Below are 27,023 nucleotides of genomic sequence, written 5' to 3'. Positions count from 1 at the left end.
CTTGGAGGTTGATGGGTACACAGATGCTGATTGGGCAAGCAATCCAGTGGATAGGAAATCAACAGGAGGTTACTTCACATTCATTGGGGGAAACTTGGTTACTTGGAGAAGCAAGAAACAAAAGGTCGTAGCTCTGTCAAGTGCCGAAGCCGAGTTCCGAGGTATGAAAAGTGGACTCATGGAAATCCTATGGCTTAGGAGATTACTCACAGAAATTGGATTCCCACCTACTCGAAAGAGTCAGTTATTCTGTGACAACAAAGCTGCAATCAGCATCTCAGAAAATCCAGTACAACACGACAGAACCAAACATGTGGAAGTTGACCGACACTTCATAAAAGAAAAATTGGAATGAGGCACTATCGAATTCCCTTTTGTCCGATCAGAGGAACAACTGGCGGACATACTAACCAAGGCAGTTCATCCCAAGATCTTCAAGGAAATATTGAGCAAGTTAAGCATCGAAGATATCATTGCTCAACTTGAGGGGGAGTGTCAAACCTACCTAAAACAGAGGAGGCAAATTAGGGAGTAATTGGGGAGTCATTAAAGAGTAATTGATACACAATTGATATGGAATACTTGTATTAGAATAGATTTATTCTTTCCCTAAAATACTTGTATTCCTCCCTATATAAGGGGGAAGAACGAATGTATGAAGAGACACACAAAAACAGAAATCCAATACAAGTTCTTTTCTCCAAAACGCTCCAATATGCGTAGTTCTTCCAATCCTCTCGATTACCATCGATAAGACCAAACACATTACAAATTTAATCTCGGATACAATCTTGCAAACCGAATACCCCTATGAGTATTTCTTATTTGACTATATTTTATTATGTGAAGAGAATATAAACTAGAAAGAGTGATTATTTTGTCTTTGAATTACGTAAAAAAATACTCCCTCCGTCCCATAAAAATGTGCATTTTTCATTTTCACTCGTCCCACAAAAATATGTGCATTTTATTTTTAGAAAGTTATATCAATTTAATAATGTAGGTCTCACTATCCACTAACACTACTTTAACTGTCATTCTCCTCTTCTTTCTTAATTTACCATATCATTCTCCTCATCTCTCTTAATTACCAATTTTGTCCTAATTCATGTGTCATACCGAATACCCATATTTTTATGGGATGGAGGGAGTAAAAAGAGTGATTATTTTATTTTAAGAAATGTGACATATCCTAACACTAAAAATAGTATGTATTTATTTCTCTATTTTCATCGTTATTGCTCAAAAGGTGCCATCCACATGAATAAAAAACACGCAGCTGAATCACACGGTGGAATTACATACGAGTATGTCATAGAAAGAATCAAAGAATGCAACAATTAAAGCAATTGGAGATAGAAAGAATGCAACAATAAAGCAATTGGCTAAATCATCAAAGAACATGTAGATAAAAGAAAATATTCATGAAATCAATTAAAAGAAGCTCATAGACTCTCTTCCTCTCCTTACAGATTATCCATCTACAAGCTGCGTTCGAGTGTGCTAATTTTGTATCTTAAAATATAAAAACCTATGTTACCTGACAAAAATCATAAATAAAAGAACAATTAACTGATTGACATACCTATACAAATAACAAAGAGAAATTAAATGGGTTTCAAAATTCAGAACCCCAAACAAAACAAATCGGACTCAAGCACCATGTGCCGAATTTTCTCGATCATTGAGATCGATCTCAAATTTATCCATGGACGCCTTTCTACTGCTCCTGTTCCTCAAAAGCCCATAAAAATTCTTAATATCCTTCATTGGGTGAAGAATACCATTTTGCCCCTCCTTCACTGCTTCCTCCGGTTCCTCCTGTGTCCGACCCGACCCGGACCCGCTCAATCTCTTTCCGACCCGAGACGCCAGATTCCCCTGCAGCGCCGTGATAACCGTTTTCAACGCCCTGCTAGGCGAGCCCCGGTTCGAGATCATGATCTCCCCGATCTCCGCCTGGCTCAGCGTCGCTCCGGTTTGGAATATCTCCTCCACCTGCGGGAATAATTTGTGCTCCTTCAATCCGAGATGACTGTTTGCCAAATTCTTAAATGCGCTGAAATCGCACAAGGGGAAGTTGATGTGGACGTCGATTCTCCCGGGGCGTAGGATCGACGCGCAAACGTTTTCCTTGCTGTTCATCGTGAACACCATCACTCTCTCCTCGCCGCAGCTCGAGAATATTCCATCCATGAAGTTGAGGACTCCAGAGAGGCTCAGCGCCGTCGATTTATCCTCCAGATGGCGGTCGAGATCCTCGATCACCAGCAGCGACTTCTTCGTCGTTTGGAGGAGGAGGTACTTCAAATCGGCGTCGTTTCGCACCTTGTGGAGGTTGATCTCGTACACGTCGTAGCTGAGGAACTTCGCCATCGCGGCGATGAATGTCGATTTTCCCGTCCCCGCCGCACCGTACAGCAGGTAGCTCCGCTTCCAGACGCGGCCTAATCGGTGGTAATACTGCCTGGACTTCAAAAAATTCTCTAAATCCGATTTGATTTTCGATTTCAGATCCGCGTCCATCACCATCGTTTCCATCGTCGCCGGATGCGTGAACGAGGTCGACCTCCACCGCCCGTTCCTCTCCGTCCCGTCGTCTACGTTGACGAACAGCCTCACCTCCTTCAGCTTCTGCTCAATCTCATCAAACGTCTGATGAATATGCTGCAAATACTGCACCAGAACCCTCCGCTTATCGTTCTTCCTGATCTTCAGCACCAGCGACTTCTCGCCCTCTCTCTCACCGTTTTCGCTCCTCCAAAACACTCTGGCGCCGAGGAATTGATCCGTCACGATCTGATTCTCGTCGAGAACCAGATTGATTTCAGTCGGCTTGGTGCCGGCGAAAAGGTTCGCGAAATCTGAATCTTCGACGGACGGCAGAGAATTCAGGTACGTGCTAACCTTTCGGTACAATTGATTCTCCTGCATGTTTTCGTTGAATTTCGGCACCTTGTAGAACTGGTAGACATAGCACTTCTCCTGCAGCCAACGCCATACTTTCTTCAACGAGTGGATTAAACTTGTTCTAGACAAGAACTTCGAAACCACTCCCAGAAAAACGATAGACAAAATAAGTATACCAAAATTCACGAAACTAAACATGGCGTAAACGAAAAGGATATGAGAGTAGCTGAACAAAAAAAATGATTTAAGAGATAAGAGTTGGAAATACGAGAGAATCGGAGGAGGTAGGAATCAACATTATAGGTGGATGAATGATTTGATGAAGATGTGGGAATATTAATATATTTTGCAGGTTTAGGGGGAAAAAAACTAAATTAGTCGTAGAGTTTGAAAGAAGAATGTTGAATAAGTCTATTTATGTGCGTTTGTTGATTTTGGCTTTGGGTATGAAAATATTTGAGAATTCAATATTTATAGTATGGACACGCCTCGTGTTTAATAAGTCAAATTAATTTAGGTGAAATAACTATAGCTCTGTGCGTGTGTGTGTGTGAATTATCTGACGCACATATAGCTGTGTTAGTCTGACTGGATTTATTGTGTGCTTGAAATAGAATACATTAATACTGATTTAATTAGATTTTTCAAACTAACCCAACCCTTTTTCCTTTAATATTCCACGAAATAGAACTAAGATTCAGTATGTCCTTTTTTAAAGTTTTGGTATTTCATATTCTAATTACATAAAAAATATGATTTCCTCATAGTTTACTCCAAGATATAAAAAGTTGGTGTCGGTCATGTGTATTATGCACGGATTAGGATTAGTCGCGACTTGCGACGCAAACAAATGTTACGAAAAAAGGAAAAAACATGTGTTTATTTGTACTAATATGGGTCTTGTCATAGTAAGTATATACTGCTATAATATGTTATTAATTAACACAATAAAGGAATGTAAGTACGATTAAAATCAAATATTGTTTTTACAGTGACACAAGATTTGGAATCTATTTAATTATGTTCCCAGCAATTTCTCAATCAGAAAAAATATTCTCGGTTTTTTGTTTGCATCATTAGTCAGCATTCTATTCACGCGGGTTCCGCTAGATTAGTCAAGCATGTATACCTAATTATTAGTGCATTTATTTATGACCCATAAAAGATGTATATTTTCTTCAATAAATTGATTAATTAGGCCTTGAGATTTTAATAAGCAACAATAGTTTATTTTTCTTTTCTAGGACGACGAGCCTGACGGCTTGGGTTGTATCAACTTGTTTATGGACCAATTTCTTTATCTCTCTTTTTTTTTCTTTTGTTTTTTGGTCTCAGAAGCCTTTATGGTTTAGTTTAATTCAAACAATATGATTTCAATGCAAGACATCTACTCATTGTATTTATCTTTTATGCCATAAACAAATAAACCGTAGGAGCGGCTACAGATTCGAATACTATAGTGCTTATTTTTCTCCCTCCTTCAACCTCAACCAATATCAATAATAATTCTGCTTAGTTTTTAGTACTATTGTTTTTTTTTAAACACTAATAAGGGACGACGGAGTTTAGTTTTTGCTACTGGCTTTGAATGCCGGATACCATCTATAGGAAATGAAAACCTTACCTATAAATTAATACATAAAGAAAAAGGTGATAATTTTTGCAGCTTTTCCTTTATGCTGGCAAAGATAGTGAACTTATTCAAATACAACGACATATGATGATTCATTTATTCATTCGGCAATAAGTGAGGAGAAGAAATTTGATTCCCCAAAAAGATGGGCAATTCAAGCTTCAACATTTTAGTGCCCTACGCAGTCCAACGGTGGCCTTTGAATATTGTCAAATAATTCACCCCTGTTTTTTTTTTATCTATTTCAATTTGACCGCAAACAATCACTTGATATAAAGAAAGTATAGTAGAAATGCCAAGAGGCCTTCTAATTTAATTTTAATCTGATATTTTATTACTTATTTTATAATACTATTTCACACATACCACGCATTTTGTCTCTTCTTATCCATTTAATAGTTAAGAACTAAGGTCCAGTTAAATATGCATTAATCTACGTTTGTAGAAGATTGTTTTTTTCCCTAGAGCATTCATAAGCATGCGAATAGATTAAATTATGAGTAGTACTACATTATTTATTTAATATCGTGGACTGCATGACACAATTGACTGCTTAACGTTCAAATCCGAGAAGAGAGACGAAATTTATTTTTGTGCAGCCCTAATCTCTGATATAGCACAACTAGCTAGTTTACAATTAATACGTAGATGGGAAGTACTTTCGTAATGAAATAAGTGTACATTTATGTTTACATGAAAACAATCATAATGATTTGACATGACTGAATTTAAAACAAAATGCTACTGTATACATCTACTACTATAGTACTATTGTATATTTCCCCACGGCCAGACACACCCCTTCATTATGAAGACGGAATTTTGGGTTGAAAACTTTGGTTAGAATTTAACCCATACCATATTATCCGTCTAAAGTCAAATGTGGGACTTCATATATTCAAATCAGTAATAATTAGTCAATGTAAATATATCCGGTAATAATGCTTCAATATATATTTATACTGGGGCCGGTAATGAAATGCCTGCCATCATAAATTCCATCTGTGATGATCGAAGAAAATATTACTATTCGCACGTAAGGACTTTTAACAATTTCTGATTGCCTTGATTTCGAAATCACTGAAACCTACGTAAATCAGTAATGATGGTGACGAGAGATTCACCATTTTCAATTGGTGGGGGTCGACAACTGATGATCAAAGTGTCATCATTTTCATACCATTGCAATGAAAGAATTTCCCAAGATGTTGGATGGGATCGGCCATAACTCAAAAGTAATCAATTCTAAAACAATACTTCTACCCAAGTTATTGTATTAGTATGATAAACCACTTGCACATGTATCTCACAGTTGAGCGGTCCAGTCTATGACGAGCCGTGCGATGGATACTGAAAATCACGGATCTTGGGCGCTTGTCTGAAGGTTCAGAATTTGTGAAACGACAAGCCTGGATAGCTCGCCAATTGCGGCCTGGACCTGATAATCATCTGAATCTCTTTGCTGAAACAATCCCGATGATTGTGAGCTTAATCTGCCAAATTCTACTGCAGCAACGTTCGTCTTGGTGGTTGTAGAAATTACTCTCTCCAAATCTGACTGTGATAGTGGTCTAGGCTCCTAAAATAGAAATAACACCAATAATGAATCACTTTCCAGTTTCACATCTACTAAAACCTAATGCATTCATAACATCACCAAAAAAAGGACAACATATACTTGGATAGGTAAGCTAAAATTCAGAGTTAGGCAATCACAAAATTCTAAGCCATAACAACAGACACAAGGAGCAATCAATGAAGAAAATCGAATAAACCTCCTCGCACAAGTCTTTGTTCGTTATGGGGATTTGGGAGATACTTTATTTGTTATACTCCATAGGGGGGTTTGGAGGGGATCCACAACTTAAAGGTGTTCTTGCTGCTTAGCTCTACATCAAGATATGATTGATCGAATAAGAGAACCTACCAAACTAATTGCAAATTCCTGTCATTGCTGATTTCAACAATACATTTTATGCCATGTATGAAAGTTAAACTTATGGAAGGGATTTACCTGCAAGCATGATGGAAAAAACAGAAATCAAATAATTACCTTTGATGGTTTTCCGGATTTCTCATCATCCAGCAATTCCCTTATTGGAAAATATGCAGCTTTTTTACAGAGCTCAAGAAGATCCGAACCAGTATAACCTTCACATTGTTCAGCTATCCGCTCATAATTAATGTCATCTTCGACAGTCTCATCCTTCAATATCACTTTGAGTATTGCAACCCTATCCTTACGATCAGGCAACCCAATTTCAAATGACTGTGGAAGGCGTCTAAGAATCGCTTCATCAAGTTCTGATGGACGATTGGTCGCAGCTAGTACCATAACTCTAGCATTTTCTGCACAAAAAAAACCATACAGTCACCTAACAGAATGAATTGACACATTAGGTTCCACCATAACTAATATTGATAAAGCAGAAAACATTAAGTATTATCCAGAGTGATAGAGAGAAAACTCACGGTCTGTGGTGAAACCATCCCACAAAGCCATGAATTCAGTTTTCATGTTCGTTAGTGCTTCATGGTCTGAAGATTTGCGCTGACCCAGAAAACTGTCTACTTCATCAATGAAGATGATTGCAGGCTGAAGTTTGTACGCCAAGGTGAACACAGCAGTCACTGAAGATCAACAAGTATAGAAGAAATCATTACAAGAATAGGGTAGACAGTTAGACACATTATCACTCAAATATTGTTTGTAGCAACAAGTTAGTCACTGAGGTACTGCCTCGAGGTTCAAGTTAAACATACGGAGTAATTCTAATAATAAGAAGCAATAAACTAGGGCATTCAATAAAACAAAGGAGGAGTATGTAGCAACATCTTGTTTCTCATTCAATTTCAGATACAGAGATACCTAAAAGTCAGTCATCATCTAGTAGATGCAACGGCACGAAAGAACTTGAGTTCGCTAGTACAGTTTACGCACCTAGTTTTTGCGCATCACCAAACCATTTGCTCATTAAATTGGCTATTCTGACATTAATGAAGACAGCTCCAGACTCTTTTGCAATTGCTTTTGCAAGCATCGTCTTCCCAGTGCCGGGTGGTCCGTAGAGCAAAACTCCCTTTTGTGGACCAAGAAGTTTCCCATGAGAAAATAGCTCAGGCCTTTGCAGCGGTAGAATAACTAACTCATATAATGTTTGTTTAATGCCATGCAATCCTCCAATGTTGTCAAATTTCACATCTATGTGTTCTGGGTTGACTACATCACAAGCTACTATATCCTACATATATTTGAGTACATGAGTGGTAAAGGTTAGATCGTAAACTCCCAGCATCAAGAACGACATGCAAGCGAAGTCAAACATTAGCAGATAGTTCATTTTTTAATACAAGGATAATTTTCAACATCCTAAAGCGTAGAGCATATTTGTTATTTTGCATATGATCTAAATCCAATAACATAAACCGTAAGCTAAACAATCAAAACATAGTAAAGAGCTTCAGAACTCACTTCAAATTACCTCTAGATTATTTCGGAAACTTGTCAATCCAACAAAGGATAGCTGACATTATCTACACACCAAACTCTTACAAATATTGGATCCTAAAACCATATTTCAATCATTACTATCCCTAGAAAAGACCTATAATTCCAAAACTTATTGAACATCCCAAACAAACAAACTCAACAATGTAATCAGCCACGGTTAATTGATAGACAAAAGTAAGTACTCGCATTAATCAACTCCAGCAAAAAAATCCAAAGGCATTATTAGTTCTGCGCAGAATTTTCAAACAATTCAGAAGCATGAACAATCGATAAACGAACTCGTAATGCGCCAAAACGTGCAGTAAGTGAAATGAAATGGAAACCTCATAAGAATTGGTATGGATAAGAGGCCGTCCTAAACGCTTAGCGATCTCCTTCTTCTGTTGTAGGGCTTTTTTGGAGGCTTCGCGGTTGGGGTCCAATTGCTTCAGGCCAACGAACAGCACTAGACAACTGAGGGCGGCGCTGGCCGCGTACAGAATCAACTCTTGCACGATATTCTCACCCGAATTCCTTCTCATTTTGTTTTTTGCGAATTACTTCTGCTTTATTTGATTCCCCTTGCTTTCTGCAATGGATTTCGGGGGAAATGAAAATCGTTAGGGAGACGAGTCGACGATATGATCTTACGAATCTACCCTTTTCTATTGGGCTCACTTCATTTTAGTTTTTGTCTTTTGTTTATGGGTTGGCCCACTTATTTATGGGCTTTTTCTACTACACAAAAACCAATAACTTATCACTCTTTGGTTTTGTAATATTTTTCAAAATGTGTATTAGTATTATTTTAGAATATAAAAATCGTAAAATTTAGTGGGTTTAGTAGGTTAGTGTAGTTAAATGATATTGACATGTAATACGTAGTCTTGAATACCATTAACTCGCGTTATGCACCTACAAATACAATTAATTAGGTAGGAATGTAGATATTATCTGTCACCGACGCATGCACTATATATACAAGTACAACAATACAATGCAATAATTAATTCCCACAATAAAAAAAATTTCAAATCAAAGAACGAATCTAAGCTGGTCTTCTAGCTCGAGTTTATCGTATCTGATATTTTAACGTGATCTATTTTTCTCTATATGGCTTGCAAGTGTTTATGGGAGGAAATTTACTCGGTGCTGCTACCAAAATTTATTCGAATAGAACTAATAAAATATTTACATGTAATGTAAATAAATACTTAAAAAGATGGAACTCCGTTAGTAATAAATTAATTAGAATGAAAAGGAAGCATTTAGTTGTGTTTATTAATTGTTGAAAACATTGTACAGCCATCCATTGTGATTCCATCTTAGTCATGTTGTAATGATATCACCGTGGTTATTAACAATCTAATTAAATAAAGCTACGTACTTAGAAGTTTCTTTATCATGATTAATTCTTCCCGGTTGCTATTTAAAAATCATACTACTAATTAACTTAAAAATTGTCGTACACACAATTTAAGAAGTTAAGTAAAGATTGGATTTTGCAGCTACTTGGTATGAAAGGGGAGATTTTGACGTCCCAGGTTTATCAACTGAGCAAGATCTCATCGATATTTATAAATATAATAGGGTAAAAATAATTAATACATTGGTTTAACAAATGCTGCAAAATGGCAGCAGCAGAGAATAACTGCTACTCTCTTGTTTCTCAACATACATCGCCTTTGATTCATATTTCTATCGCATTGCTTTCAATTCCACAACCAATTTACTACTATCACGCACACATTTATTAAATCCAGCTCATATAGGCGTATAGATTATATTAAAAATATATTTAAAAAATCTGACATGATAGACTCAACTTAGGATTTGGATCCCCTGCGGTGCACAGCACTGCTGTGCACCTCACAAAACATTAAAAAAATAATTTTTTTTTATTATTAAAAAAAATGTTTTGTCTGGTAAACATATATCTTTCTTTTATCTGGTAAACTCGAATCAACTTATTATCTTTCTTTTATTATCCAAATCCCTCAACTTATAGAATGTTAGTGCAATTATAAGATTTTTTCGAAAAATATATCTTTCTTTTATCTGGTAAACTCGAATCAATACTTCGGCAAAATTTATAGTATCGGCGGATCGTACACATTAAATTAATGTTTTTTCAAACATAAACATCCAAAACTAATAATTTGATATCTTTAGTCATCAAACAGTTTAGTTTGGTTACTTGGTAGTACTACATGTAACTAATTTAATGTTATTCAAATAGGAATTTGGTCCCAGATTACTCTTAGTCAAGATGAATTTTCCCACAATATTTAACACACTGATATTAATAATTAGGCATACAAAATGTGTCTCGACCCTTTGTTATAAACCATAAATTAAATCATATACATATTTTTAACAACGCACGGAACAAATATACTGTACTCCATCCGTCCCAGCTAAGTTGAGTCACTTCTTTTTCGTACTCGTTTTGAAAAAATCGTAATAAATAGTTAAAGTGGATGTATAGTAAAGTAAAAGCGAGAATAATTTGAAAAAATCATAATAAATAGTTAAAGTGGATGTATAGTAAAGTAAAAGCGAGAATAATATAAAGAAAGGTGTTATATACGTTATTCTCGCTTTTACTTTATTATATTTCCATTTTAACTATTTTTTACAATTTTTTTAAAACGAGTGTAAAAAAGAAGTGACTTAACTTAGTTGGAAACAGAGAGGGGGTATTGGATATATAAGCTTAGTTTCTACTACTATATATTCGTATAACAAGCTTAGACCTAAAAATATGCTAATGGATTAGAATTTAATTATATCTTATTAGGAATCCATTCATTCTAATAGTGAAGCAATTCTAGAGAGTTGACCATGCTAGGAGTGTAAAATTTTCTACCTTTATTTACACTTTTTATTTACTCCACCATTTCAAATTTCTGTCCATCATTTTCTTCTTTATCATTGAGTTTGGTCAATATTTAATGGGAAAAGTATTGGTTCATGGCCGTCAAAATTGAATTTTAAACTCAGATAGGAAAATGCCATCCAACGATTTGAAAACTTATAAAATTCCTCTACCCTCTCAAAAACTTCCATATTTAGTATCATCACGTCGCTTATAAGTTATAATATCAAACAACTTGCTCTCCTATGCAATAATCCATATTAAAATATTACACCAAGCATAGAATGTCCTAAAGGATTATACTTCCCTTTTCATTATTACACCAGATTGTGCTTATTCATATTCTCCAGAAATTTCAGAACCCCACGGTATGATAATAATAAAAAAAAATTAACAATTATTCGCACATAATTGGATGGAGAATGTACACTTGTATCCAAAGAGAAAATTATATTTTTAATCTCTACTTTGCTATAACAATTCTTCCAGTCTTCTAAAAATAAAAACTTTTGCAACTGTACGAGTTTTAATGCAAATTTAGTAAATTATGAGAAATAGAAAGAAAAATGTGTTAGTGGAAAACGGGTCTCAACTCATTAGAGAGAAAAAAATTTCCTAAAATAGAAAGTTTATATTTTTAGGAGACGAACCAAAAAGGAAAGAATTTCTGTTTTAGGGGACGGAGGGAGTATTATTGCATCCTATAATTTTTAAAAATATCACCACACATCTCTAAACTTTAATTTAATATCACTGGAAAACTTTTACTCCCTACATTCTCTCGTAGTTGGGTCATTTTTCCATTTTTGGAAGTTCTCTTATAGTTGAATCACTTCCATATATAGTATAATTAACACATTTTTCCTCTTACTTTACTCTCTCCTACTTTATTCTCTCTAATTTATTAACTTTTTACGCTATTCTCTTTATTATTTTCTCTCTTTTACTTTTTTATTTATCTACTTAACACAATAAACATTCATTTCTTAAATTCCGTGGCAAAAATTTCCACCTCAGTTATGAGGGAAACCAAGGGAGTACATTTTATAATTTTTTTAGACTAAAATATCCTCTAGCGTATAGGAGCAATTTTGCCAAATTATTACCTTTATCTTCGGTATCATTTTCTTGTTATCTTTTCTCTTTCATCTCTTCTTTTATGTCCATTAACAAATCTCATATCGGGCAAGTTGATACGAGCATTATTTAGTTAGTTAAATTAGAGATTTGCGTATCTTTTCCACATATTTGTTTATTTCCGTATCTTTTCAATATCTTTGTTTTCTTGTTAAGTAAGTTAGTTATTAGCATTATAAATAGGAGTTATTGTAATCATTTGATAAATCAATCAAGAATATCAATATTATCGTCCATTCTCTTCTTCAAGTGAGAAAACCGTCGTGCTCGACGGGCACTCGCCCGCGACAAACATTTATCGATTGCCGATCTACGGACGCCGATCAGCCCGATAGGAGGTTTATCCTATCACAAGCCCAAAAATACAAGTTTTAATCAAGGATAGTGGTAAGAATACTGATAAGATGGCATTATATGTATCTTGTGGTTGAGAATTTGGTTTGGTGACTTAGACATAGAAAGCATTATATGTATCTTGTGGTTGAGAATTTGGTTTGGTGACTTGAGACATAGAAATAGAGTGAAAGTCGACATGTAATTTATGACTAATTTTAGGTTATAGAAGACGAATAGATTATAGAGTGAAAGTCGACATGTAATATGACTAATTTTAGGATATAGAAGACATGAAAGATATAAGTCGATTGTTATGACTCATTATGATATAATTATCTATCTAAGATTATATTGTGAAATTATAAAAATGGTACTCTCTTTGTTTCAATTTAAATGAGATATTTTTATTTTGGGACAGGAATTTAGAAATTCAAGTATAAAAAATCTTTCTAACATTATTACATCAAAGTTCAGATGACAATATTCTTTTAATTAAAATTGCAAATGATATAGTATTAGCAAATTATGAACTACTAAGTTTTTTCTTAATCAAAACCCACTATACTTAACAAATACTATCTCCTTGTCAAAAAAGAGACTAAGAGCATCAACAATGGAGCGGAATTCCCGACGGAATTCCTCGCGGAATTCTCAAAAACACATCCTGCCACGTTATACGGACTTCCCTCTGCCATGCCACGTTACACGGAATTCCCACTGCACAGTAGCGGAATTCCCGACGGAATTTCCACATTAAAAAAAATTCACAAATTCACAAATTAGACAATTTGCAGAATTAAATAATTTACGGAATTAAAATTTCGACGCGAATACGGAGAAAATGCAACCACTTTATTTTTAAAAAAAACCATACTTTATTAAAAAAAATACATAATTACTAAAAAAAAGTACATTATTATAAAAATAAAAATTGGCTTCTCACTCCTTGGATTCCTCGTCGCCAGTCCTCTCGCCGTCGGCGCCGCCGCCCCCCTCGCCGTCATCGTCCGACATCCCGTCGAACCCCAAATCGATGCGCATACTGTCGAGGAGGGGCTTAAGCTTCCGCTTGTAATGGGGGTATGTCGCTTGGCGCCATTCAACCATCGCACGTAACAAGGTTTCATGTGCCGCGATGCGAGCGAATGAGGGGCTCTCGGGATCGTTTTGGGTGGGGGGGTGCTGCCGATTGACCCTCGGCGGATCCGCTGGTGCTTCCCCTCGACATCCGCGTCGCGCACTTTTGCCCAACCGGGCGACGGCGGCGGCCTAACGATGTGGGTGTGGGAAACTCTGCCTCGGCGGGGGGAGTTCCGCGGAACCAGCACTGCTACTGTACTCTCCGGAGGCGCTGATCTTCGTCCGCTTCGGCCAGCCAGATTCAACACCCGCAGTGAACTTGGGCGAAGACTGCACCACAAGAAACATCGACCAATACTTGAATTCCCCGAAGCCCTTCTCAGCGTCGGGGAACTGCTGATGAGCCAGCAGCTTCACATCCTCGGCAGACATGCCGCTGGTTGCCGAGTGGAGGTTGTTTGTGTAAATGCCGGCAAATCGGCTGAGCTGCCTCTTCAACCGTTCCCACTGTTTCTGGCATTGCTCCGCGTTGTGCGCCTTCCCCCCTTGCGGTTTGAACTGGAGGTAGCTTTGGCTAATGAGCCACCACATCCGATCGATGTGTTGGTTCACCCCGACGTATGGATCCTCCACTACACTGATCCACGCCTTCGCAAGAGCGACGCACTCGTCCATGCTCCAGACGGTCCTCTTGTTCCCGCTGGATCCCTCCCCCACCTCGCCTCCGTACACCGGGACGCCCCGTCCCCTGCCCCTCATTCACCCAGTCCTCCCTGCCCTCCCTATCGCCGGTGGTGCGCTGGCGGGAGTATCCTGGACCGGAGAAAGCCCCAACTCCTCGAACGAGAACGTGTCGACGCCAGCGAACTGAGTCTCGAGAGGAGAGCTCGCTGGGTTGTCTGTCGACAGTAAATCCATAAAGGGCCGATAGACGTTGTCCACCGGCGATTGGGGGACCCCCTTGCCTAACCCCCCCCCCCCCCCCCGGGCAGCGACAGGCGACCCATGCATCTGGGGCATCATCCCCGGCATCTGGGGCATCATCCTCGGCATTTGGGGCATCATCACATACCACTGCGGGTACATGTTGTAGTACCCGGGCATCATTCCCGGTGGCATCTAAGACTGGGGCATCATCCCCGCCGGCATCGCAGCGGACATCGGCGTACTCCCGCCGATGGAAAAATGGGGCGTCGGTGACTCGTTCGAGGCGGGGAATCACTCTCGTGGTGCTCCATTATTGATTAGAAAGAAATGTATTTTTAGAGAGAGAGAAAAACTTGTTAATACAAGTGGTACAAATGAAATAAAGTTCAACGGGATGTATATATAGGAATCGAAAAAAAAAACATTTAATGAAAAAAGCGGAATTCCGCGGGCGTCCGCACGGAATTCCCCGTGGAATTCCGCCGAACACCGCGGAACTACGAATTCCTTTGCGGAATTCCGTATCCGTACCTGGGACGCGCAATGACGGACGTCCGCCACGAAATTCCCGCACGCCGGTGAAAATTCCGCGTGGATGTCCGCCATTGCTGATGCTCTAATAACAAACATCTAAAAATAACTAGAAAATGTTATTGTAGGATTGAACCGAATGAAAGAAGGATTACATTGATGAAACATAAAGACAAAGACGAGGCCGAGAACAGATATGAACGCCATTAAAGAAGAAAAACTATCTTTGCTTTTGTCAACTCATTTCCAAATCAATTCGAATCTCAGAATTAATATCCATGTTCCAACCACACGCCATGATATTCAGTGAGAGAGACGGCAGTTTTCATCTACTCCTGCTAGAGATGAAAAAAAGTGACTAATTATATTTTTGGAGCGAATAATTGATGGCTGATTTGAGAGTGGAAAGCTAAAAGTAGGTCAACTAGAAGAAAGAAGACGCATCATTTTCTATCCACCATCTGTTTGAATATGGGATTAGGATCGATCTCCTTTTCGTACTAGAACATAAAAATACTGTTTTCATTTTTGTACTACTCACTAGTGTACTGCATCGTTTCTGGATTTTTTTCAACCGTCAACATTTTCTGCTTTAAATTTCGAGTTTCATTTCTCATAGCTACGCATAATCTCATCAGGTAAAGAGGATAATACTATTATTTGATGAAATAGGAATTAAGATGACGAGTTCATATAATTATATACTAGTAGAAAAAGTGTATTCAGTCTCATGATTGCAGAAAAAAGGTGGATAACTCCCCCCCCCCCCCCCCCCTTTTTTGTTGTGCAGCAGAAATGGGGAGCAGTGAGATGGAAATCGAGAGAGCGGATTTGGAGGAGACGAGAGAAGTAGCGGAGGATGCGAAGAGGATTCCTCCATGGAGAGATCAGATCACAGTTCGCGGAATCGCAGCGAGTTTATTGATCGGAAGCATCTACAGCATCATCGTGATGAAGCTCAACCTCACTACAGGACTCGTTCCCAACCTCAATGTGTCAGCCGCGCTTCTCGCATTCGTCTTCATCTCTACTTGGACTAAGCTTCTCCACAAGGCCGGTTACGTTGCAGCTCCTTTCACCAGACAAGAGAACACCATTATCCAGACCTGTGCTGTTGCTTGCTACAGCATAGCTGTGGGAGGCTATATAACACCGATACGCCACCCTGTTGCCGTATCACGTATCGGATACGTATCCGATACCGATACGCGACGGATACACCGTCGATACGTATCCTGGGCGTATCCGCGAGCTGGGCCGTATTGGGCCGAGAAACCTCAGATTCGATACGTATCCTTCGGCGTATCCGCGAGCTGGGCCGTATTGGGCCTTCATCCTCCTCTATCTGCAAAGATCTGAGGTTCTCCTCTTCGAAATCAACGTCCATCTCTGTCGAAGAACTTCGCAACTTTCAATTTACGAACTTCAATCCGATTTGGGAACAAAATTGACAGTTAATCGGATATGAAGAAGAAGAAGAAGAAGAAGAAGAAGAAGAAAGGGGAGGCGCCGCTATTGCCTCAACTAGGGATTGAAGAAAATTGGAAATGGGAGAATGAATTGGGCAAGAAGTAGTCACGATGGAAAAGGAGTATATTTGGGGCTCATTTTTTGGGCCAATTTATTACTCCATTAACTTTGTCTAATTTTGTAACTATAAATAAATATTTTGATCAATATTATTGGTAATATGGATAAGTATAACCAAAAAATCGATGTGGTGTAATCGACCATAAAAGAAATTGACTTTAGCTTTTAATATTTTGTAATTTTATTATTTTTATTTGTATAATAACATTAGAATATCTATTTTGTAATTTATTATGCACTATTATTATTTATTAAAAAAATAGTTAAAACGTATCCGCGTATCGGGTTGTTTGGGAAAGAGCCGTATCCGCGTATCCGTATCCTTCGGATACTGATACGCGTATCCGTATCCGTGCCGCATAGGTGGGAGGTACTCCGTTATTATTTTTTTTCTTTTTTCTTGTTTCTTTTTTTTTTGTGACTGGATGTGGTGTGGTGAATTGTGATAGGTGGATTTGGGTCTTATCTTCTGGGATTGAATAAGAGGACGTACGAGCTAGCCGGAGGAGGAGACACGGAGGGGAATCCAACTGGGAGTTCCAAAGAGCCTGGGCTTGATTGGATGATTGGATTTCTGTTTGTTGTTAGCTTTGTTGGTTTGTTAGCTTTGGTTCCACTCAGAAAGGTAGGTTGAGAGAGAGAGTTAGAGATGTGACACTGTTTTTATCACTTCTGATGCATGTTCATTTTGTGCAGATTATGGTTATAGATTACAAATTACCTTATCCAAGCGGAACTGCAACTGCTGTTCTTATCAATGGATTCCACACTTCTAAAGGAGATAAGATGGCAAAGTATGTTTTCTTTTTCTTTCCTGTTTGCATCATTGGGTGGCTTCTTATACACAGCTTTGCTTGCATATTTCAGGAAACAGGTTCAAGGGTTTACCAAGTTCTTCACGCTGAGTTTCGTGTGGAGTTTCTTCCAGTGGTTCTATTCGGGCGGGGAGAGTTGTGGATTCATCAACTTCCCGACGTTTGGGTTGAAAGCGTGGAAACAAACGTCGGGTTCCATCCAAGCACCTTCCTCTTTCTTTCTTGATTTTGACAAGTTTGCAGCTGAACTGACGCCATATATTGAATCCTGCAGATTTATGTTTGATTTCAGCATGACCTACGTAGGAGCAGGAATGATCTGCTCCCACCTGGTGAACTTGTCCTTGCTCGTCGGGGCTGTGCTTTCTTGGGGCGTTATGTGGCCGCTGATAAGTAACAAGAAAGGGGACTGGTTTCCCGACGACATCAAGGAGAGTAGTATGAAGAGTCTAAACGGTTACAAGGTCTGTTTAGTTGGGTTTCAAACTTTTCTTCTTCATACTCTGTTATCATTTTATTTGAACAAATCATAAGATTTGTTCATTTGGATCCATAGGTGTTCATATCGATTGCCCTCATTCTTGGTGATGGTCTTTACAATTTTCTCAAGACCCTATTTTTCACAGCCAGAAGCATGCATTCTGCATTCAACAACAAGAATATCAAAACAGGTGGAGAGGCAACTTTTTGTGATTCTTGGAATCTCTCGGTATCTTTTGCTGACAAGAGAACTCTTTCTTTTTTCTCAGAAGACAAGAATCAAAGCTTAGATGATCTTCGTCGGAACGAAGTATTCATACGAGACAGCATTCCCATTTGGGTGGCATGTTTGGGGTACACGATTTTCTCTGTGATTTCCATAATTGTGATCCCAATCATGTTTCCTCAGCTCAAGTGGTACTATGTGGTGGTGGCCTACGTTCTCGCCCCATCTTTAAGCTTCTGTAACGCTTATGGAGCTGGTCTGACTGACATGAACATGGCATATAACTATGGCAAAGTGGCTCTCTTCGTGCTTGCTGCAATGTCAGGGAAGGAGAACGGGGTCGTTGCTGGACTAATTGGGTGCGGTCTGATAAAGTCCATCGTCTCCATATCCTCTGACTTGATGCATGATCTTAAGACGGGCCACCTCACCCTAACATCGCCTAGATCAATGCTGATCAGCCAGGGAATCGGGACTGCCATTGGCTGCATAGTGGCGCCTCTCTCATTCTTCCTCTTTTACAAAGCCTTTGATGTGGGGAATCCAGATGGGGAATACAAAGCCCCTTATGCACTCATATATAGAAACATGGCCATTCTCGGAGTTGAGGGTTTCTCCGCCCTGCCTCACCACTGCTTGCAGCTCTGTTATGGATTCTTCGCGTTTGCTGTGGCGGCCAACTTGTTGAGAGACACCATACCAGAGAAGTTGGGGAAATGGGTTCCTCTCCCTATGGCAATGGCGGTACCTTTCCTTGTGGGAGCTTACTTTGCGATTGATATGTGTGTTGGGAGCTTGATCGTGTATCTTTGGCATAGATTTGATAGCACAAAGGCCGGCCTCATGATCCCGGCCGTCGCATCGGGTCTAATTTGTGGGGATGGATTGTGGATTCTCCCTTCCTCCATTCTTGCCCTAGCCAAGGTCAATCCTCCAATCTGCATGAGCTTCTTTCCCACAAAGACCTCCTGACAAACCAATGTTAGCATTAGTCCTAGTAGTAATAACCCTTACAATCATTTTTGTCAGATATATAAATTAACATCAAATCACTGAAATAAACTCGCAGTTAATGTAAAGAAGCCTGACTTGATGTGCATGTGCTTTACGCATGATACTGTACTAAACTGTGCAACAAATTAGCACGTAAAGAAAATTGGAGGAAAGACACGGCCATGGGCAAAGGAAGAGGAGCAGAATAGAACTTTGCAGTGCGTAGGCCATCGCCACATCTCACATAGATTTTCGCTTGGCCATATCTGATGTAGTAACAAGAGCAAAAGCAAGATGCACAAAGATTATTCTGAAAATGATGTGGATAAAATACTAAAGTGCCATGTTCCCACTAGCAGATTCATCTACATCACTTTATATATTTCATTTTCAGCAATAATAACTCTCTCAACTTGGACGTAAACCACGATTTATGATTCCACACGGAAACTAAGCAAATATGCTCTAGTGATGTAATGAGAACTCAATAATAGTAGAAAATATAGCCTAAAAAGAGTACAAAACATCGCATAAAAAGAACGTGTGGAAACTAGCAAATAATGAAAAACAAATTACAGCATTTGCAGACCAAGCAATGTTCAACTAGCTGGAGTAATACTCTCATTAGAGAAAAGAAGCTTTTGAGAAATTTACAACAAAAATGATAAAATGATCTCATGACAGAGTCTTGGCATATGAATGATACCCACTTCTGGACCAAACACAATTATACACCAGCAAATTTATGAATGGCACCCGATATGAGTACCATCTAAGGTAAAGTGTTTTATTTTTGAAAACCAAACTATGCAAGAAATGGCTACATACAATGGAGCAACAAAGTCACACCACACATAACCTAATATTGTCATGTAGAAATATATTCCAAATTATCATCTCTAGTACTCGAACTACATGTTAACCTCACATAGGAATATACGGCGAAAAAGCAACAGTGTAGTGCATGTTGATTTAGTTCATCAATTAGCATACGTATCATCAAACAACCAACAGCCACACACTACAAAAAAAACTCACTGTCAAATGGTCAAGGCCATAGATAGGGACCCAAGAATCCACTAGAGAGGTTCTGCATTAGCACCATGGTAAGTGGTTGCGAGATGGATTATCAACAAGCAATCGATCTTTCACGTTATGCCTTGAGGTGCAAAAGAATAAAGCAAAGCATACTGCTTAACGTGGATGCAGTGACTTGTCCAACCTTGGACCACAATCTGCATATAATGGTAGTTTCATCAACAAGATAAAGGTGAATGCATTAATAATTTTGATTCTCATAAAAATAAAATGCCCCTGCTCTTAGAGACTAGACAAAAACTCAACTTAAAGAAAAAAAATGAAATTCAGTCCTTTTTTGTTCATAGATAGAATTGAAGCGTTTCATCAATGGGATTGAGATCCCAAGCAACTATACGTTACAGTATCACAATTCACCTCGAACTAGAATCGATCAAAGAAACTAATAGTCAAATTTCTAGGTCACTGCATGATTAATGTATCTGATCCAGAGATCCCCAAAATACAGAAAAAACGGTAAACAAATATAAAAGAACAGCTGCTCAAAGGTGTTATCAAAGATCGATCGAATGCAATAGCTACGAGTATTGAATAATAATTTACAGAAAATGAGACGATATAGCGACGACGCAGTTCAACTTGCGTATACAATTTCTCAAATTGATAGGCAATGGACAAGATCAAATCCTGATATCAGCAAATACAATTATACAGGAATTATGAAATTGATAGGCAATGCATTGATAAAGTCGCTAAAATACCATAAAATAGTAGCGCCCGAGCAAAAAAAATCAGCAGCAACAAAGTAAGAAAACGAAGAAAATCAAACATCAGACATAGTGATCCATCACTTTTCCTTCGCCTGCTCCTTGGTTGCCAAACAAATGGATTGGGTTGGATTATTGTAAAATAACCAGGCTTAAGTTATTTGGGCCGGCCCAAGTCAGTTAACCCACCACATTTTACGCCCATTCTGAACCAAGGGTATTAACTCTGAACCAAGGGTATTAACTACTGTGTTTTATAATATTTAAGGACGTGTTCACTTTGTCGGTAATGGCAAGATTTCGATTTAAAAATTGGCATTTCATGTGTTCGCCTTGTTTTAAGAGCATCCACAACGGCGGACGTCCGACCGGCGTGCCGTACATCCGCGTGGGACGTCCGCCATTACGCAGCATGGAGGCGGATGCGGACGTGCGATGCGGACACCGGAGTTCCGCGGCATTCCGGGGACGTCCGTCTGACGTCCGCCGTTGCGCTGACACGACGGACGTCCCGGTGAACTTCCCGATTTTTTATTTTTTTAATAATTATGTATGTTTTTTGTTTTAAATAAAGTGGTTGCATTTTCTCCGTATTTGTGTCAAATTTTAATTCCGTAAATTGTTTAATTTGGTGAATTTTTATTATTGTAGGAAGTCCGTCGGGATGTCCGTCATTGTGCTGTGGAATGTCCTTATGACGTGGCAGTGCAGTGGGATGTCCTTATGACGGGGCAGGAAGTGTTTTTGGGAAGTCCGTCGGGATGTCCGCCGAGACATCCGTCCCACTGTGGATACTCTAAATGAAAATTTGAAAGCCCATGATTTTGGGCAAGGCCCGCACTATTCATCTGATTTGGGGCAATTTTATATCACACTCTTTTGGTGGTTTATGGTTTTGGAGTGTAACAGTTCTTCAAGATTTGTCGGCAAAAAGACTATCGAGTCCTTCATCTACCCTCTCCACTCCCCAAAATATATCTTCTAGATGCAGGATGAGTCTATGAGAGAGTATAATCGAGATGGGAGGCAAGGTGAATATGTGGTTTTGGAGCCGGAGGTCCGGCACTGAGAACCAACAGCTCGTGACGCGTTCGCCGGAGGCGGGCATTGATGATGCGATTCCGGCGACCGGTCTTGTTGAGGAGGGGAAGTATAAAAAGTTGAATGGAGATGGTGAAGGAATGAGCAAATACGGAGAAGTTGAGTGGAGGCCAGTGTCGGAGGGAATTCAAAACAAGGGGGGACGGTGGTACCCCCAAATTTTTTTACTACTAGTATTATATGTATATAATTTTATTAGTAATGTACTCCCTTCGTCCCATAGTAGATGTCACACTTGGGAGATGGTACGAGATTTTAGGAGATGTTATTTTGTGTGTTAAGTGGTGAGAGAAAAAATAATTTATAACTGATGTGAGAGGGAACTTTTTTCAAAAGATGAAATGTGACATCTTTTGTGGGATAAACTAAAAAGAAAAGTGTGACATCTACTATGGGACGGATGGAGTATTTTATAAAAAAATTCAAAAGATAGCTATGAATATTGAAGGAAGATTCATCTAAGAAAATATCACAATATAAGCTTTGAGACAAAACTTAAATTAAAAAATTAAACCTAATTAAAATCTATAATAAACCTCCATACATTAATTGCCAGACCAAGCCTTTAGTCCAGCAATCCTCCACCTTCCCATCCGGTGATCAGCAGCTGCAGGAGCAGTGTCGCGCTCGGAGCTCCTTCAACTGCAGAACATTCGATCCAACCATCCAGCCTCAGAGCCTCCAGGTTTGTTTCTTGATTTTTGAAAGACTATTATATTAAAGATTTGCAATGATAAATTTTGTTTCCCAATTCCACCGCCCCTGATATAAATATTTAATACCTTTATCCAATTTCTATTAGTATTAAAGAGCTTTAATACAATGCTGCTATGTTGTTAAAACTTTAATGTAATGTTGGTTTAATTGACAATGATAAATTCCTCTCTTTAATTTAATGTTTGTGAATAATAAGTTGCGAAATAGAATTGGTGATCAACCTTTGAATGATTGTTTGGTGACTTTCATTGAGAAAGAAATGTTTCTACAAGTCTCTGATGATGATATAGTCCATTGCTTTGAGGAAATGAAAACTAGTAGAAAAATAAATTAGATGTTATGTATAGTTTTTGGTTTATTTTATTTTAAAATACATTGAGTTCTAAATTGAATAATATTTCAAATATTATTTTAGCGCTATTTTCTGTTTTTTTAGTGTTATGTAATTATTTATCATACGACTCGTACCCCAGGTGACAAATCCTGGATCCGCCAATGGTGGAGGCAGAGCTCCGGAAATGCTGCGAGATAGAGTGGAGGCGGAGCTCCGGGCATATTTAGGCTTATTTTCGAGTTATTGTGCAGGTCTGCACTCGGGTCATTCTGGTCGGGGTGCTGATTGTCATTGTTGATGGGGACTTGGAGGGCGGAATTGGGGAAAGGATGAGGCAGATTGTATTTCTGGGTGGGGTTGAAATCGGAAGAGATGCATTACATATGGAAAATTTCACCAAAACACAAACCCCTTCTTCAATTCAACAAAAAGGGAAGCCATGATTCCTTCCAATTTCAAAACTTTCTCCCTCCTGATAATTGATAATTTAAATTCAACAGCTATGTTTCTTGAAATTATGAAGGCGTGTGTATATATTGTATCCATATATAGAAATGGGGATTTAGTGTGTGTGAGAGGTGAAGAAGAAGAGATACAATGAAAAGAAGAAATGGGCGGAGAGTGCGAGGAGTTAATGGTGAGATGAATATGAGAGCAGAGGCGACCGACCGCCTTCAGAGGTTGGGTCCCTATGCAGGAATTGAGTTGGGATGTCGATAATGATGATGAGGAGGAAGATAATGGTGAAGGCAGGTGTTGAAGTATGTGGAAACTGCCCTGTGTTGCATGCACCAATTCTTGACAGTGATTATTGATGAGTGGAAGGAGGGAGAGGTTAAAGAGGGAAGTTTGTTAAAATAGCAGGGATAAAACAGTCTTTTACTTTTCAATAGTGATGTGTGAACAGTAATTCAGGTCCTAATCTACCACTGAAATCTTGAATACTAAACACAGACGCTGCTCACTATATCTCAGCTCAACAGTAGCTCAAATCTTGACGGGCCTAAGGGCATCTACAGTGGTGCGGATGTCCCGGCGGACATCCCAAAAACATCTCCTGCCACGTCATAAGGACTTCCCACTGCACTGCCACGTCATAAGGATATCCCACTGCACAGTGGCGGACATCCCCAAGGACATCCCGACTGACTTCCCACAATAATAAAAATTCACAAATTCACCAAATTAAAAAATTTACGGAATTAAACAATTTACGGAATTAAAATTTTGACACAAATACGGAGAAATTGCAACCACTTTATTTAAAAAACATACATAGTACAAAAAAAGCATACATAATTATTAAAAAAATTACATTGTTAAAAAAAATCGTCGTCTCACTCCTCGGATTCTCTGCCGCCAGTACTACCATTTACTTTGCTTTTGAATTGAAAAAATAAACATAACACAAAAGAAATCCAACATTTAATTGCTCGATAAAATACTTTGGGCCTATTTTCCATTAAATATTAGTAGGAGTATTAAAATTTGTGTGGCGGAAGGAAACTCTCTTCATATATTTTTTTTTCTATGATACTTTACCTATTTTTACTTTTCTTAATCATAAATGAAATTGTGTATTTTTTTAGGAAATATACAAAAAACTGTGTTCTAAGTAGTACTCCAACTAATACTAACTTATTAGTAAATGGTAGTAGTACTTTGACTTAAATAACATAAATCTACTTTTCTCAAGTACAAAAAAAAGGAAAATAAACGTTATATATGAAGTCGATTTCAGCATCTTAGAGCGTCCACTATAGGAGAGTCGCGGCCCCTTATAACGCAGGCCATGGAATTTCACCGCGGGGGGTGGGGGGTTTGCCCAGGAGAGAGCCACGCCGGCGGCTCAGCCGCGGCGCTTGGGCAGTGGCCGCGACTCTCCTATTGCAGCGGCCGAGAGCCGCAGCTCCCATCATTTTCGATTTTTTTTTATTTTTTTATTTTCTTAATTCTATAAATCTACCCATTTTTCCTTATTTTTTTACCTCATTCCAATCTTTACTCTTTTCAATTTATCTCAATTTTACTTTGAAAAAAATGAGTTCCGACGATGAGTTTCAACAATTGGTCGATAGGGAGTTCGATGAACTGGTTGAAGAGGAGCAACATGAAGCTGACGAGGAGGAGGAGGTGGCGGTCCTTCGGTCGTTCCATCATCGGCGGACAATCTATGGTGACCATGTCGGGGCCGACCAACGGTTGATGGAAGACTACTTTGGCGATAACCCCCGTTATCCGCTAGAGATTTTTCGTCGCCGATTCAGAATGTCGCAACGGCTCTTCATCCATATAGCGACGACATTGGCGCAGCGGTACAGGTACTTCACACTGCGACGTGATGCTAGCGGTCGACCCGGATTGTCGACATATCAGAAGTGTACCGCTGCAATTAGGCAGCTTGCCTATGCAGGTCCCGCTGACATGTTCGACGAATACCTATATATGGGTGAAACAACTTCCCTAAGGACGCTGAGACAGTTTTGTAATGGCATCCAGGATATCTTTGGTCGGGAGTATCTACGGAAGCCAAATGCCGATGAATGCCAGAGATTGATAGATATGCACGGGACGGTGCACCATTTTCCGAGGATGTTGGGCAGTATCGATTGCATGCACTGGGAGTGGAGGAATTGCTTGGTGGCTTGGAAGGGGCAGTTCACATCTGTATTCAAAGGGAGACACCCCACGATGATACTGGAAGCCGTTGCTGACTACCGTTTGCGAATCTGGCCTGCGTATTTTGGTGTCGCAGGGTCGAACAACGACATCAACGTTCAGTCATCCCATCTCTTCAATGACGAGTGCCGGCGTGAGGGTCCGACGGTCAGATTTGTGGCCAACGGCACGCAGTATAACAGGGCATACTATTTGGCCGATGGGATATGCCCTCGTTGGCCCGTGTTTGTCAAGACGATCCAGCAACCAGTTGGGCCGAAGTAATCCTATTTCGCGGCAAAACAAGAGGGTGCTAGGAAGGATGTTGAGCGAACTTTTGGTATCCTCCAATCGCGATGGACCATTCTACGGTGCCCGGTACGAGTTTGGCACGAAAATGATGTCGCCTCCATCATGTATGCATGTATCATATTGCACAATATGATAATAGATGACAAAGGATTTGCTGCTGAGTGCTGGGCACCGGAAGAGGGTACTAGTACGAGTCACGGTATTGCCACCGCCCCACTGCATATAGGTGTACCGTGTAGTGATGCATACTTGATCCAACGGTTCACCGATATGCGGAGGGAAACATCATATACGATACTGCAGGCTGATTTGGTTGAAGAGGTATGGAATCGTATGGGAGGGGGCAGAGTGTGATATGCGTTCGCGGTGTAGTTTGTGTAATGTCGATAATTTTCATTGTATAATTTTACCCCTTTCTATAATACAACTGGTTTTAATTTTTATTTTTATTAAATTATGCATTTTTTATAATTATTATAGTTCGATAATTTTTATTGTAGTTAAATTAAAATACCTCAAAAAATGAACAAAATTAATATTTGGTGGCTTGGGCTTGTCCACTATAGTGTGAACAAGTATTTTTGATGGTCCGGCTAAGTTTTGTGGCCTAGGCCAAGTTTTGTGGCTTGGCCCAGTACCACAGGCTCTACTATTGTGGAGACCCTTAGAGCATCCACTATGGGACCGCTGCGCCTATTGCCCCAGCGGGGGCGGTCCCGGTGCGGTTTATAGTGAAGGAGATGTCCACCCCCGGGGCGGACGAGGAAATGGGGGAGGTAGGCGGCGGACGACGGATAGGCGAAACGAGGGCGAGGACGCGTCGGGCGTCCTTTCGCCGCGCCTATAGGCGCGTCGGCCATAGTGGCCGGCGATCGGCGCGCCGGCGGTCCTCGGTCGAATTTTTAATTTTTTTAATTACCTCTATAAATACCACTCTTTACCACCTATTTTTTCACCATTTTCACACAATCCTTCCATTCACTATCTACACTTTCACTCTTAAAAAATGCACGGTGGAGATGACGAATATTTTATTTTAAATATTCGTTGTATGTTTTTACCCTTTTGCA

At 39.3% G+C, this 27,023-nt stretch overlaps 4 protein-coding genes and 1 long non-coding RNA gene across 10 annotated transcripts; 2 read left to right on the top strand and 3 right to left on the bottom strand.

The window, feature by feature from the left end:
* Nucleotides 1–1,409: 1,409 nt before the first annotated feature.
* Nucleotides 1,410–4,425, bottom strand: LOC121794646 (AAA-ATPase At2g46620-like). The gene has a single exon (XM_042192912.1). It carries the CDS (start codon nucleotides 3,106–3,108, stop codon nucleotides 1,654–1,656), a length of 1,455 nt encoding a protein of 484 aa, XP_042048846.1. The 5' UTR covers nucleotides 3,109–4,425; the 3' UTR covers nucleotides 1,410–1,653.
* Nucleotides 4,426–5,694: 1,269 nt separating this feature from the next.
* On the bottom strand, nucleotides 5,695–8,660 carry LOC121794648 (outer mitochondrial transmembrane helix translocase-like). The gene is made up of 5 exons (XM_042192913.1): nucleotides 8,378–8,660; nucleotides 7,485–7,785; nucleotides 7,016–7,174; nucleotides 6,597–6,892; nucleotides 5,695–6,122 (listed from the first exon to the last, which is right to left on the bottom strand). Exons 1-5 carry the CDS (start codon nucleotides 8,573–8,575, stop codon nucleotides 5,901–5,903), a joined length of 1,176 nt encoding a protein of 391 aa, XP_042048847.1. The 5' UTR covers nucleotides 8,576–8,660; the 3' UTR covers nucleotides 5,695–5,900.
* A 6,735-nt stretch (nucleotides 8,661–15,395) lies between these two features.
* Nucleotides 15,396–19,112, top strand: LOC121794643 (metal-nicotianamine transporter YSL3-like). Of its 5 annotated transcripts, XM_042192910.1 has the most exons (8): nucleotides 15,407–15,560; nucleotides 15,713–16,063; nucleotides 16,962–17,137; nucleotides 17,209–17,306; nucleotides 17,380–17,514; nucleotides 17,602–17,791; nucleotides 17,884–17,998; nucleotides 18,077–19,112. In XM_042192910.1, the coding sequence occupies exons 2-8, from the start codon at nucleotides 15,718–15,720 to the stop codon at nucleotides 19,003–19,005; spliced, it is 1,989 nt and encodes a 662-aa protein (XP_042048844.1). In that variant the 5' UTR covers nucleotides 15,407–15,560; nucleotides 15,713–15,717; the 3' UTR covers nucleotides 19,006–19,112. The 5 variants fall into 5 exon arrangements, with proteins under 5 accessions (XP_042048841.1, XP_042048840.1, XP_042048842.1 ...); XM_042192908.1 differs by having other exon boundaries at nucleotides 15,400–15,560; nucleotides 17,380–17,791; XM_042192909.1 differs by having other exon boundaries at nucleotides 15,401–15,560; nucleotides 17,884–19,112.
* On the bottom strand, nucleotides 18,869–20,943 carry LOC121794645. Of its 2 annotated transcripts, none has more exons than XR_006049326.1 (3): nucleotides 20,826–20,943; nucleotides 20,065–20,261; nucleotides 18,869–19,001 (listed from the first exon to the last, which is right to left on the bottom strand). It is a non-coding gene; the product is annotated as an uncharacterized LOC121794645 (long non-coding RNA). The 2 variants fall into 2 exon arrangements; XR_006049325.1 differs by lacking the exon at nucleotides 20,826–20,943 and adding an exon at nucleotides 20,668–20,817.
* A 4,485-nt stretch (nucleotides 20,944–25,428) lies between these two features.
* Nucleotides 25,429–25,926, top strand: LOC121796492. Its single transcript, XM_042195332.1, has one exon. It carries the CDS (start codon nucleotides 25,429–25,431, stop codon nucleotides 25,924–25,926), a length of 498 nt encoding a protein of 165 aa, XP_042051266.1.
* Nucleotides 25,927–27,023: the final 1,097 nt, after the last annotated feature.

Source organism: Salvia splendens, chromosome 3 (genome assembly GCF_004379255.2).
Source record: "Salvia splendens isolate huo1 chromosome 3, SspV2, whole genome shotgun sequence".
Taxonomy (NCBI): Eukaryota; Viridiplantae; Streptophyta; class Magnoliopsida; order Lamiales; family Lamiaceae; genus Salvia; species Salvia splendens.
The sequence above is the reverse complement of the archived record's forward strand: the minus strand, read 5'-3'. Positions and strand labels throughout refer to the sequence as shown.